Below are 15,128 nucleotides of genomic sequence, written 5' to 3' on the forward strand. Positions count from 1 at the left end.
GAAACTGACCCAGTAGATGTGGAGATATAATCTCTCCACCTAGTCCTGAGTCTTCCCTGGGGTCTCCTCCCAGCTTGACCTGCCTTATTCAAGATGCTCTCAGACAACACACACCCTATACTTTACATTTAGGTCAGATCAGGTATAGGAGCATGCACTGGTGCCACATGTTGCCACATCCATCACACAATGGAACCTTGTGGGGGTCTTGGATGGCAAGACCCTCACCTATACCTCATCAAAGCCCAAAATGCAAAATTGTATTAAACAGACACACACACACACACACACACACACACACACACACACACACACACACACACACACACACACACACACACACACACACACACACACACACACACACACACACACACACACACACAAAACAAAACCTCTAAAGTCAATAGTATCTTTTCTTTTGTCAACCCAACTTTTAAAAAAAAATTTCTGAAAACTGATTGTGTTTTATGGACCTGCTTCAAAAAAAAGAATTTGCCAATTCAGACCAGGCCTAACAAACCAAAGGGCATGACAAATATATCATCTCTTTAAGAAGTGGCCATTTCTTGGGATCTGAGCCCACACAACCCAGTAAGTGTCCTGACCGCCATGCCAGTTCCTGAATGGGCCCAGACACACATATCCTTCCACTGGGGAACTGTGTTGGGACAACACACTAGCCATCCACTGTTAGCCTTTATATGACACCTAAATAGATTCTATGTCACGAGAGATTCAGTATTGGTCCGATTGCATGGAGGAAGAGACTAGCATGCATTTTTGGTACTATGCGCTGTGCATTTTCCTCCTATCGGTTTTGCACTATTACACAGCTCCATTAGCTTCTTGTAAAGATAATTCCATGATTTGAGGAAACTAAATCCAGGGTGTTCATGGGAACATCTTTAGCAGCTCTTGAAGCACTGACAGATGAAAAATTGAACAAGTTTTTGTTGTGATTTTTCCCTGAGTTGAAGAAAGCATATGTGTGTTTCCATACACACACTGCTAAACTCATTGGTGCTCGCTGAAGTCAGTATTGGATCAGCCGAGTTGTCTACCAACCGAAGTGAACTGCTGGGACCCACTGCCTTCCAACTGTGAATGGTGAATATTCTTAATTCATAATTGGGAATATTCTAAATTCAAAATTGGGATTTGGCTGTTCAAGTGGAACTGTTAAAAGTGTTTTTCACTGCTCAGCTACAACACTCCAGGCTTATCTAGCCTCAAGGACAAATTGCCCACTGTTTACCTCCAGAGGAATTTATTCAGGCCTTGGTGACATTATTTAGCTCCATTCTTATCTCAACCCACAAAGACAATAAACTGACAGACTTACACATGGACTGAAGCATGCTCCAGTTTTTCCCTTTCACCTCCCTTCCTGCCCCCACTGCGGCAGGTCCCCGTCCTTCCCAAACTGGCAGGCGGCGCGACTCCAGTTGCAGCGGCTACCACACACTCACATTGCCTCAATTTGGAAAATGGACTGTTTCAAGTTTAGTGCACATAAACAATGTCGAATGTATATGTGTTGTCTTAATTCTGATGTGTGCCATTATTACAGTAAACAAGTAATAATTGTGGATTGATTGCTGTTTGTCTGTGGTAATGTGAGTGTGGCTCTCTCGTTGTTGTAATGACAATGATAATAAAGCTATCCATCCATCCATCAGAGAAGATACACCTCTCTAAATCTAAGTAGAATAAATACAAATTATACAAATAACAAATGTTTTTCATTCATGCAATGGAAAGAATATTTAATGAGGTGAAAGATGGAAAGTTCCATTCAGTGAGGTGCCGCCAAGTTGAATGAACAATTCATCTTTCACCAAATGAAATATTCTTTCCATTGCACGAATTAAAAAAAAATTCATTATTTGTTTTGTATAACGCCTAACAATCCAGAAAATGTAGTCAATCCCCCATGCCGTACATTGACTTCTTTGTGTACAGACTGCCACCTGCTTTCCTCAGTCCAGCGACAAAAAAATGCAGCAGGAAATTGTAGAGCTCTTAATCCGACAATGTTTGTGCTTCAGGTAGAGCCATCCCAGTGAATACTACAAATGGATCCAGGTGGCTTACGGCGTACTTGAATTCTTTTTTGTGTGTGTTACAAGAATGAGCACCTTAATTAAAACAAACGCTGCCATGTTTGTTTTTAAACTAAGCGCCGTCGCTGCGTCAGTGAGCACGGTGGTTTCAGTGTGCAATAGCACAAAACGTATAGCACCATAACGGCACACTAAATAGAACCAGAATTGCACGGTGAATGGAACACAATGGTAAATGGTATGACTGATCCATGGTATGACTGATCCATAGTAGACAGTAAACAGTCCGATGCTGGACTAAGATCCACTGAAGCTGTGACAAAAATTTTTATCAGGTAACCGTTAACCCCCTTTTTTGCATTTAATTGTTCATTATACAACAACACCATAGAGATATAATGAATTCATTCTGCCTTGCATGAAAGTCATAGTAGCACACGTGTTTGTGTGATAGCGTTAACGCCCTGTGCATGCTGTACTGCAAATGTTCGGTGCGCTCTCATGAGCAGAGCACATCATGTTACTTGTTTCCCCTCACATCCAAGCCCCTCCTGCTGCTCTTCCACGTAATGCTGTTAACATTCATTTCTTGCTGCCTGAGGGGTTTTGCCCTCACAGTGACACGTAAAGCCCCTCTACTTGTGTTTTTGCCACATGGATGTTTCTCTGTTGCGTAACGGCTAACACAACAATGTTCCTAATGGTGCTGTAATATTGATTTGACATGCTCATGACTCACTGACCGCGTGGTGCAAATAATCGTCCTGTGGTGAGATCATCGCAACTGCATATTTTTAATAAGTACAACGACTAAATGAGTCCGATATAACAGACTAAACAGTAAAATGTGTCCCGCTGATGCACAGCTGTTCAGTGTTTTATAGCCAAGCTGGACCACATCAGTCTGGAGGGGTGGCGGCTGAACATGGTTACCATAGTGATGATGCCCATGCAGTGAAAATGGTCAGCTTGTTGTGCTGGATATGTCCTTACTAGGAATGCACCTCCAGCTACTGACGATGAAAGAACAATGGCTGCAAACATTTGCACATTCATGCACATCCTCCCTTGGAATGCAATCACATGGACACCACCGCACACAAAGGCGCTGTGTCTGTTTTGGGGTGACTAAATGTTTTCCTATGCATGACTGTCCCATAGACCCTGAGTCTCAGAGGAAGCGCACTGTGCAGAATGTGCTCGACCTCCGCCAGAATTTGGAAGATACAATGTCGAGTCTGCGGGGATCACAGCTGAGCCATAGGTAAGTTCACGACTTCTACTCTACATTTGATCTTATTCCCTAGTGGAAGGATGCAAGGATTCCCAAAGTGTGGGTCGTGCCTGTGTGTGTCTATCTATCTATCTATCTATCTATCTATCTATCTATCTATCTATCTATCTATCTATCTATCTATCTATCTATCTATCTATCTATCTATCTATCTATCTATCTATCTATCTATCTATCTATCTATCTATCTATCTATCTATCTATCTATCTATCTATCTATCTATCTATCTATCTATCTGTCTGTCTGTCTGTCTGTCTATCTATCTATCTATCTATCTATCTATCTATCTATCTATCTATCTATCTATCTATCTATCTATCTATCTATCTATCTATCTATCTATCTATATGAAGACACTTTTATTTACTTATTTTTGCTGATCCTTCATCGGCCATTTGCAGTACCTTCATGAGCCACCAGGGGGCCTGGAGGGTAGTGACATGAGGAGTTGAAAAAAAAAACAGTCACGTGAGTCCTGGTGTCATCTTGGGACCAGGAGTTGTTGTTGTGCATTTGGATGCATAAATAGACACAACAAGGGCTTCAAGATGTACAGATTCCCTTCAGATCTGAACAGAAGAAAAAAATTGGGAAAATAAAGTCAGCATGTGGGATGGAAGTCGACATCAACATCAAAGTTTTTAGAGGTAAAGTTATTGTTCAGTCTCATGTACAGTAAAACTCACCTAAACCATCATCGTATAAACCGGACAAAAAAGTCCCAATGTTTCTGTATTATTTTCCATGTAATAAAGACTGTACATAACGGATTTAGTACAACGGATTTTTCGCTTACATAGGATAAAATGTCCTGTCCGATCGCAATGTATTTCCATTAAAAACCCCTTGCATGTGGGACCGGAGTCATTTACGTGATTAAAAGTTCAACCGTTTATTTTTTTTTCACACCGTCCTCAGACTCGTACCTGCAGCCTGACGTGCACCTGTTAAATCAGACACAGCAAAAGGCTGTGATTTGTCACTTTTCTGCTTTCACTCTTTCCTCTCATATTTTAATAGTTTTTGTTGCGCTGATTGCATTTCAGGATCACATACATTTGACAGAAAAGTCAGCAAATTTACAACACAGAATGTGAAAAAAGAGGAAAATGTACAGTTTACCTTTGAACTGGAGGTGATGAATGTAGAAAGAAAAGCTTGTTGAGGGTCAAATTAATCCAGATTAAAGCATAATCCAGGGATGGAGAACTTTAAGATGCCACGCATGTGGGCATCATGACACAGAGTTACAGAGCTGCAGAAGTGCAAATCAGGCTTTAAATTAATTAAATAAATCATCATAAATTGTAAATTTATGTAAATTTGATAGCTTATCTATTTTTTTTATATTTAATTTGATAGTACCTGTACCTGGATGTGTTGCTATATGTGGTTAAATGATAAAGAAGAAGAAGAAGAAAAATGTTGAAAACATAAAAGGTTCATTCAGTAGTTCAGCACATTTCGCCCCAAAATGGCACCATGTTCTAAGATGACGAATAAAGGGACCCTAAGTACTGCAGTAATTCCATCTTTAGTCTCATGTGTTAATTAAAATTGTGATTAAAAGTTTGACTGGGGGGGGGGGGGGGGGGGCAGAAGATCTTCAGATTTCAAAGCAGGCCTTTGGTCTACTTCTGTCTGGGAGCGGTTGCCCAGTGGTTTGTTGTTCACCAGTGGTTACTTTTACACTAATATCGTGTATGTTTTGTCCAGAAATAGACTCTCAGGAATAAGCTGGATCGATACCCAAATCGTTTGTATGTAATCTGTTGTGCTTTGGCATCTAGGAGAGTTTCCACCTGGTGCACATCTGGCTTCCATCCTTAATGCCCATCTCTCTTTAATAGTTATGACTTCATTCCTGGAATTTCTCCGTTTACCAGGTTTAGCAAAGGCCTGTGCAATAATTTGTTGCAACAACCACAACATAACACACTGGTGGAACACAGTCACCATAATCACTTGACAGTAAACCAGAGTTTGCATGAATTCCAACATGTGGAAATGTGTTTTAAACTTGGACTAATCCTTCATTTGAAAGGACTTATAGTGCAGGCGGTTTTGTTTTTATTTGTATGGTTGGGTTTGAATCTCTTTCATTAGTTCACCATACAGACTCATGTTGAACAAAATGGTTAATTTTCACCTAATAGTATATAGAACCCCATCACAAAGGCTTTTTAAAGTGCTGTGATTACATAGTCATCCCATGTGACCTGTATCTGTTTCGTGGAACCCGCTATTCCAGCAAGTCAACAAACACTGAATCATTTTAAACTACAAAAATAATCCTTTTTTTTATGTCAAAATGGGAACTTAGTATTTTTATGGATGACAGTGAAATCCCTTAAAGGCATTTATTTATTTAATGGCAAAGGGAAACATCATTCGGGTCAAAAATCAAAATCAAAAATCAAATCAATTTTATTTATATAGCGCCAAATCACAACAAACAGTTGCCCCAAGGCGCTTTATATTGTAAGGCAAGGCCATATAATAATTATATGAATGTGATTGACAAGAAGTATGGGTAATCAATATGTCTTTAGTCCTAAAATCATCTGTGGATACCTGAATAACCTCCAATTCGATGCTTTTCCTTATACCAGCTTATGAGATGCAGACTTTGTGCCTGTCTTAGAGGGAATCAGACAATTCGTGGATTAATATTCCACTGTTCTGTGAAATACATGTGGAGCCACTGTGGGAGACAGCGGCCCCTCATCTGCACATGGAGAAGAGGCTGCAGAACGACGCCGCAGTCTTCAATTTGAGAATTCACAAAACTGCTCATATCTTTTAAAACAAATTGTAATTCTATTTTCATCAAAAACAAGTGTGCACATTCGCTCGCGTGTGGCTCCAGTCAGCTTCAGGATAAAAATACTCCCATGGTTGCAGTCATTGCAATATTTATTTAGTTGTCTTTATTCTTACATAATAGACAGAAGAGATGGTGTGAGCCATTTCTAATCCTGACCCACATACTGGAGGGTTCATAAAAAACCCAGATAGAATCTACATTGCATAGAACCATGGCAATACATTCAACATCATGAGTAATTCCACATTTCATGATTTTATTAATTTATTTTTCACAGAACGATTTTCATCCAACAGATTGCATCAAGGCCTGCTCCTCCTGTCTTGATTCTGGGAAACTGTACATGAAATATCACATCTTTTCCAGAAAGTACTTCTCTATAACACTCCACCATGAAGCTGCGTAACTGCTGACACAGCGGGCATTTAAAGTGTAGAGTTGTGTTAGGAAGGGCATCCGGTGTTACACTTGTGCCACATCAACCTCAGATTTGCTATGGTGACCATGAATGAAAACATGGGAGCAGCCGAAGGGTCTTATCTACTAGGGTACCATTCTGTTTGCATTTCTTCATGACACATGGAAAGTCCAGAACATATTCATGAACATGGAAATATTCATGTATCCATCCACCAATGGTATATGTAAAAGCCATACCATTGGTGGATGGATACATGAACATGGGTCATCTACAGAGGAACAGAAGGGATCATATTTGTTTTGCTCGCTTGATAAATGCTGTGTTTTTATATAGTGTGTGATTTTAATTTTTTTTTGTAATACTTCCATGTCCTTCCTGATATGAGGCAGCTTCCCGCAGCTGTCAAAGAACAGCTCTGTGGCTCAGTGGTAAAGTTGCTGACTGGCAATCAGAGCTTTTCAAAGGTGCGAGTTTGCATCCAGTGGGTGGTGTGTTGTTCTCTTTTTTTTAATTATTCCACATAAGCAGCACAATGTGGTCCCACAGGTACTGACTGGCTTTATTTTTTTATTTATTCCACATAAACAGCACCATGTACTGCACCTCGCACTGTTCTTGCTCGAAAGACACTGCACATGCACTATCTTTTGCATCGGGTTCATGTGTGCCTGCCCGTCGGCGCAATGTTTCATAGTGCGCTAATTTTGAACTGTTTCGCACTGTTTTCGCCGTAATCGACCAGACGTTGACCAAACTTCGCACTGTGTGTGAAGGGGCCCTAAGAAATGTTTCCTTTTAGTGTTCTAGTTTGGTGATTGTAGTTCCATGCAGCTGTTGTTCAATTCACATTTTGCTGTATGTCAGTTGTGTAGGTCAGTGAATGGTTCTGCTGGTAATATGAAATCTTATGAGTGAATAAAAATAGATAAATTCAAATATAAATTTGTGTCATTTCATGAATTCTTAAATAGAGAAGTTGTTTCAAATGGTCACTCTTAAAATCAGAAAAGGCAATCTTGTTCCTCCGCTAAGATTTCATATATATATATTGTGTTAAAATGAGATTATTTTTCTGAGTGTAAAACATACTTCTCAAGATTATTTTTCTTTTTTAGGGATTTTTCTTTTTGTCCAGAAACAAAGCTTTTCTACTTTCTTCAAATTCCTTTTATGCAATTACTTATGGGATCTGAAAATGGATGAATTTTGTCAACAAATAGTGGTGATTCTTAAACAATGAATGTGATATATGTGTTAAAACCCTTCAGTTAAAGACAAAAGTCGATCCTACAAAGACATCTTGATAGTTTAATTTTTACTTTCTATGTGGTAGTGCACATACGCAGAATTAAATAAAAAGGCCCTGTAAAAATACTTATGGACCTGACTAAACCTGTTATCTGTTGAATGTGACTGATGACTGAACAACACAAATGTTGCATCTTGGATGACTGCAGCTCTTTCTTTGAAAGACTTCTGTTTGTTCATGTGCTTTATGAAGTATTACAGTTTTACTGATGTTGTCCGTCATTCTGAATGACTGTCACCTAAACGCCTGGCGCACACTTTCATTTCTCCAGTTGCCTAGACAGCACTAACGTGGGCTATGACAGTGACGACACCAACGCTCGCAGCATATCCAGCCTGTCCAACCGGTCCTCGCCACTCTCCTGGCGCCACGGCCAATCCAGCCCCCGTCTTCAGGCGGGCGACGCCCCGTCCTCCACTGGTGGAGGATACCAGGGGGGTAAATCCAGCTCCCAGTATACAGCCTACACCATGCCAGCTCGCTGCTCCAGCTTCCTCAGCGGAACGTCTCGTATTGACCTCATCGAAAATTTGGACGTCGACGACACCAACCTTAAGTCTGGCTACCTGAGCGACAGCGACCTTCTTGGAAAGAGTCTGCCAGATGATGACGATGACAACCTCGCTAATGGGTAAGAGCGTCTGAAGATGAGCATTGTGCTTCAACGTTTGGTTTCCATAACAACTTAATAAACCCCTGAGCAAATGACTGCATGATACCTTATATGTACTGTATATTAGCAAAGTACGTTTAGAACACCAAATCCAATTTTGGTCAACTGGGCCATTGAATCGAAAGACGTTACTGGACTTTAGTTCAAGTTGGTCAACTTCAAGGTCAGAGGTCAAGGTGAAATTTCCAGCCTGTACTAATGTAAACGATAATGACTAATTTTTCTGGAAAATACTTCAAAAATTCTTCTGAAGTAAACCGTTTAAAAGCTCATGAAAGATTTTCTCCACATGCTTGATACTTTGGTGTTTTTTTGGGCTCTCTGAGTCCTTTTGATCTCGTTTGATCTTTGTTAGTTGGACAAGACACTTCATCTGCATTGGCCCAGTCCAGTCAGCGGTAAATTTGAACCAATATCTGGGGCAGTGACCTTCGATGGACTGGTGATCTGTCCAGGGGGAGTTGTAAACTCTCATTTGCGTCACACTGTGGGATCTCAAGATGGGCACCAGCACCAATGGGCCTCTGGGATTATACAGGCCTTATTAATAACTCAAGTTTGGTCTTGGTTTCGAGGCCACCTTTTCACCTACTCTTTCTCATCTCAGAATTGAAGGCGGTTATGTTAAAATTTAACTTGGTATGAGACTAGAATAAGTGCACCCATTAATTAAAATTATAATAAAATTAATACATTAATTCACATTGTGTTGGCTCGTGCCATATTTGATAGATCCCATGGTGCAATGCTCTCTTGAATGCCTGCTGTTGTTAAGTCTGGTTTGTCAATCACAAAAACTTCATTTGTCCCAGGAATTTCAAAAAGAAGCGCAGTGCAGAATGGAAGTTGTGTAAGTTCAGACTGGTGTTTTTTAGATCTCTGTCTGGACTCGGTCTCCCCTCCTCCTAAGACTCGGGCTTGACTTGGTCTTGACTCACACTCAACCCTTGTCCCCATCCCTAGGGCTTAACTGCTTCTTCTTGATCTTTCTTATATATGATGGAAATGCCTTTGACAGATCTTTTACTTAATTCCCCAGAATTAAGTAAACATTACTTCAGGAAGAGGTTTGAGATTGTCAAGGGATGTTTGGCCTTGTAGCACCTGGAACTGATATTGAGAGTAAAGATATGACATATAGTGCTTCGAAGTTTATCTTCCTGAAGCTTATCGGTACTCAGCTGACCTTGCACACAGCTGCAAATATGGAGAAATTTATAATACCACTAAGCAGATGAAAGACACTGTTATTGCAGTCGGTCGCTGTAAAACACAAACAAAGCAACCGATGCAGATCAGCCAACAATCTCTGCCTGGACTGTGCATGAATGATTTTATAGAACGCATGCATTAAGTTAAACAAAAGCTTACAAGGAAACTCCACCAATATCTCCCTGCAAACATCACAGACTTCTCCTTTGAGTTGTGCACTTGGACGATCAAAGAGCTTTTATCGGCGGCCTCTGCAGATACCGATTTCTTTTCTCTGCAGAGATGATCTCCCTGGAGGCCGTTTTTGCTGACTTGTAGGAGAACAGCTTCAGAACTTTCTCACCAGAGATTTCTGCTTTGAATCATCAGGCGTTTTTCCACACTTACTTACACAATGAACTCACCTTTGGTATACGCTGCATGAATTTTAACTCTTGCACAACATCTGCAAGCAGATAAAGTAGCAACAAATATTTCAGATCTTTAGATAATGCGTGCAACATTTTCCAGATGGTTTGAGTGACACATCCAACTTTTTCTTCTTATGTTCTTTCTCTCCTTTTTTTCCTTCCCCCTTGCTGCTCTCCTCTGGCTTCCTTTATGCTTCTTTATCTATCTCCGTCTCCCAAGTTGAAAGTTGACAAGAGTCAAGCAGTGAAAGAATCCAGGACAGTTCTCTCGTGTGATTTAGCAGCTTTATCGCTGCTGCACATGCAGCGGGATTTAGTCGGCCCTGCGAGCCAGGTCACATTCTTACTACATGGTGCATTAAGGCAAAGAAGGATGAGAGCAAAATTAGATGAGAAGAAATTAGAGCAAGGAAGAAAAAGTGTGCAGTGCAACTAGGCCAATGACAGTGGAGTGCTGTATAGAATTTGGAGATGACCTCCAGGAGAACAACGATAAAAAAAAAAAAAAACTGATTAGCTCATTTTGTGGATGTGAAATGGATCAAACAGTAGCAAACTTCTGATGAGGTTTGAATTAAACAAGGATCATTCCTGTGGGTAGTAGCATCTATACACTGAAAATCCATTTAAATCTGTCTTGTATTTGGTCATTTGTTTCGTTATAACTACAACGTTAAAATTAATTTGAGAGGTAAGTGTAGTTATTTGCAAGTGCAAATTTCAGCAGTAGTTCATTGGAGTCTGTGTTAATTCTGCAAAGTGTTTGACTGGATTGACTAAGCTGCTCTCTGGGACATCCTGAAAATTTACAGGATCTGCAACACATTGCTGGACATCAGAGGCAAGTAATGTGATTGCTTGTGCAGGGTTTAGAATTGCTGACTTTTTTTGTCAGTGAAAACTGGTGTTCCTCAGGGATGTGTTCTGGATCCCTCACTGTTCAGTGCTTGCATAGATAGAGCGCTGGGTGGGGTTATGGAAACCAGCGTGTGTGCCTTTGTTGGTGAGGAAACAGTGAAGTGACCTTGACTTTGTGATGTTTGCAGAATGCACTTCAGAAGCTGAGTGGAGAGTTGGAGTGCCTGGGTTTCAGCCTGTCCTGAATCAAGAATTGACTATTTGTATGCAGTGAACGTGTCAATGTTTTAAAGAAATTCACTTATTTCAGCAGTGATGGTCATGTCTCTAGGTCCTGGGCCTGTGAGAATGAGAGAAGCTTGGGCACCTATGGTGAAGGAATTACAACCAGTGCAAATCTTTAATGGTGAGCGAATATTTTGTTGTCATTATACTGTAACTACCATCCTGAAAGGAGATTATGGACCCATGAGGTTGCTGGACAGATGCCAATACCTTTGCTGTTGAATGGAAGTTGTCTTTAGGGTCACAGTGTTTCCTGACTTCCTGTGTGGTTGTGAGACTCGGATTCTAACCAGTGACCAAATGTAATGACTGGCTGTCTTTAGTACTAGGTCTTTTTGAAGGATTAGTTACAGCTGGAATTACTTTGCGTCAAAACAAATGATCACTTTGGGAGACTCATATTATGAGTACTGCTTGCAATGTAAGGGAACGCCAGCTGTAACATTTTGGTCACATTGCATGTTTCTCTGGACATGATCCATCATGCAGGCTTCTTAGTATTGAAGACTCCTACAACAGGAGAAGACCAAAGGCATGCACACGTTTTACCTGGTTGTAATACATGGATGGTTATTGCTAATTTTGGAGGATGGAGATGCTGCCTGCATGGTTAGCATCCAGGACCCAAGGTGGTTCCCTACTGTGTTGGATGTGGTGGAACCACTGCGTGGTTCTAGACCTGACCTCAGTGTGGATACCCATTTCTCTATAGTACACCACAGACACTGAAAAAAGCATTTCATGCAGCCAGATTTAACAAAGCTTTTCATGCTCATTGTTTGTCCCTCATGCTGTCAGGGTGACCTTGAGAAACCCTCTGCACACTCTGATGGGTAAAATCCATGCTCCTGTTATTACCACACACACCACGATGATTCGAGCCACATCTGCATCAATGCTACAGCTTTCTTTTCTTTCCTTTGCCAGCAGAGCAACAATAGGACATTATAAGCTGAATAAAACAAACATAATGTGGAAATACTGGAAGCTATTTTCAGCCCGAACTCCTGGTGCAGAATCCGTTCCTACACTTCGAATATATTTGCGTACTTGTTGTGTACTTTCCTGGTGTGTGTCTTCAGTGTTATCAATTGAAAAATAATCCTTGATTGTATTAAATCTGGGGATCCTGGAGCTGTGTTTTTCTGCTTTACCTTAATCCTGAGTTAATCCTGCCTGATAAATATTGCAAAAAAGGATATTTGTGCAATAACAAGTGAGTTGTCTTTGCCAAGCCGTGGAACTGGGACATGTTCTAGTTTGGGTCGAATATGTAGTTTATCACTTTGCAGATTTCATGAGTGCATTTTCATTTTCACTGTACAGCCTTTCACACGCTCACACTTCATCTCTATGAGAACCATTATCTGACATGCAATTCTTGAAAATAGATCCTCCTCCTGCGTATCCATGGAAACCTGCAGGAACTCGACTGAAAGGACGAGAGCAATTTGCGTTCCCTTTTGCTCAAGCTCCAGTCTCATGTTTTTATGTGACATTAACCTTTTATAACCTCTGAATCTATCAGAAGGAATTGTTTGTCCGCATGGAAGAATCCAGTGTCGTTTCAAACATTTTGATCATAAGCACTACGACTGTGGAGCAGAATGTGGCTGCAGTACACAGGGCTGTAACAGACATTGATGACCTCAGACAGTATTGTCTGAATGTGGACATGCTGACAGTAATCACTACTGTGTTTACATCAATAATCTGATGCCACATGCAGCCTCCCGTTCTCCTAAGGGCCAATAATGTCATTAAATTTTTCAAGCTCAGTCACCCAGAAATTCAAAGCTATAACCCAATGCTAAGATACCAATGGCCGTATTGTCTTCTTTATAATTTGCAGTTGTTTAATATATATATATATATATATATATATATATATATATATATATATACGAGGGCTGTCAATAAAGTAACGGTCCTTTTTATTTTTTTCAAAAACTATATGGATTTCATTCATATGTTTTTACGTCAGACATGCTTGAACCCTCGTGCGCATGCGTGAGTTTTTCCACGCCTGTCGGTGACATCATTCGCCTGTGAGCACTCCTTGTGGGAGGAGTCGTCCAGCCCCTCGTCGGAATTCCTTTGTCTGAGAAGTTGCTGAGAGACTGGCGCTTTGTTTGATCAAAATTTTTTCTAAACCTGTGAGACACATCGAAGTGGACACGGTTCGAAAAATTAAGCTGGTTTTCAGTGAAAATTTTAATGGCTGATGAGAGATTTTGAGGTGATACTGTCGCTTTAAGGACTTTTCACGGTGCGAGACGTTGCGCAGCGTTCCCAGGCGCCATCGTCAGCCTGTTTCAAGCTGAAAACCTCCACATTTCAGGCTCTATTGATCCAGGACGTCGTGAGAGAACAGAGAAGTTTCAGAAGAAGTCGGTTTCAGCATTTTATCCGGATATTCCACTGTTAAAGGAGATTTTTTTAATGAAAGACGTGCGGACAGGTCTCGTATATATATAAAACAACCAATAAATATATTTATTGGTTTTGTTTTTATTTTGGTAGATTTTATTGGTTTTATCTTTTGTATGCTGTATGTATTTATTTATTTATTTATCTTGCACATTTTAGTTATTTGTTATTGTTAATTTTCTTATTTTTAATTTATTTCTTGACTATTGGCGTTTTATCCATCGTGATTCTACTGTATGTGCAGCACTTTGGAACATTTTTGTTGTTAAATGTGCTATATAAATAAAGTGGATTGGATATATATATATATATATATATATATATATATATATATATATATATATATATATATATATATATATATATATATATATATATGGCCTCAACTGTCTGTACAGGCAGCTAAAGTTTTTATGCATGCAGTGATTTTATCACATATTAAATACTGCCTGACTACATGGTCCAATGCAAATGCAACATCGCTCAAGCCACTAGAGACCCTTTATAAACAAACTTTCAAAGTATTGGATAGGAAGCCTCAGTGCTACCACCACTGTGCTATTTTAGAAAAATATAAACTTTTAAACTGGCAAAATATGATTAAATATGTAAATTTATGTCTCTTGTTTAAAGTTATAAATGGTCTGTCCTCTCCACCTCTGGAACAGTTTGTGAATGTAAGGTCTGCTGCTGTTCGTAACACCAGAGGAGAAGTGTTTTGGTCATGCTTCTTTCTCTGTGAGGGCAGCACAAGAGTGGAGCGAGTGGAGCGAGGCTTAAGTGTTGATCTTCTTGAGGAGGGTTTTTATCACAGCGACCTTGAAGTGCAGCTGTGTTGGGGAGGCCAAATGAATAACCAGATTAGCAGACGCCTGAAAGATTCCACAGTTCTGAGAACAGAGTGGCTGTCAATGCATCTGAATGTAGAATGTGGTCTTCACAGATGGTCAAAGCAGGTTTCCAGAGCTGTAATCCTACCCGAGATGTTTTCCAGCATGCGGTTAACACCCGCCGACTGCGCAGCCACTGCCTTCCCAATTGAATCAATCATGTAGGGCAGCCTGGAAGGCCCAATCAAAGCTGCTTCCACTTTCTTGATTTTCCGGTAAACCAGCACCATGCCCACTCCACACAGCACCAAGCCGAATATATACACATCTTCGACGTCCTCCACAGAAAGCATGTAAAGGCACATGACCTGCCATCTCCTCCACGAGTCCATCACGTAACCCATCACATGCGTCCCCTGCAGGACAGGTCGGGTCCTCTGCCCCCAAATGTCTTGTAGAAAAAATAGTGTCAATTGCATTCAGAGACCACTTTAACAGATCCATTTTTGTCA

The 15,128-nt window shown here is 40.4% G+C and overlaps 1 protein-coding gene across 5 annotated transcripts in view; it reads left to right on the plus strand.

The window, feature by feature from the left end:
• nav1b (neuron navigator 1b) overlaps positions 1–15,128 on the plus strand; it is a 184,187-nt gene that overhangs the window by 10,763 nt on the left and 158,296 nt on the right. For all 5 annotated transcript variants that reach the window (XM_034165569.1, XM_034165573.1, XM_034165551.1 and 2 more), the window contains exons 2-3: positions 3,228–3,330; positions 8,190–8,549. In XM_034165569.1, coding sequence (XP_034021460.1) covers positions 3,228–3,330; positions 8,190–8,549 — 463 coding nt within the window. The remainder of the gene's footprint in view (positions 1–3,227; positions 3,331–8,189; positions 8,550–15,128) is intronic.

Source organism: Thalassophryne amazonica, chromosome 3, assembly GCF_902500255.1.
Source record: "Thalassophryne amazonica chromosome 3, fThaAma1.1, whole genome shotgun sequence".
Lineage (NCBI taxonomy): Eukaryota > Metazoa > Chordata > Actinopteri > Batrachoidiformes > Batrachoididae > Thalassophryne > Thalassophryne amazonica.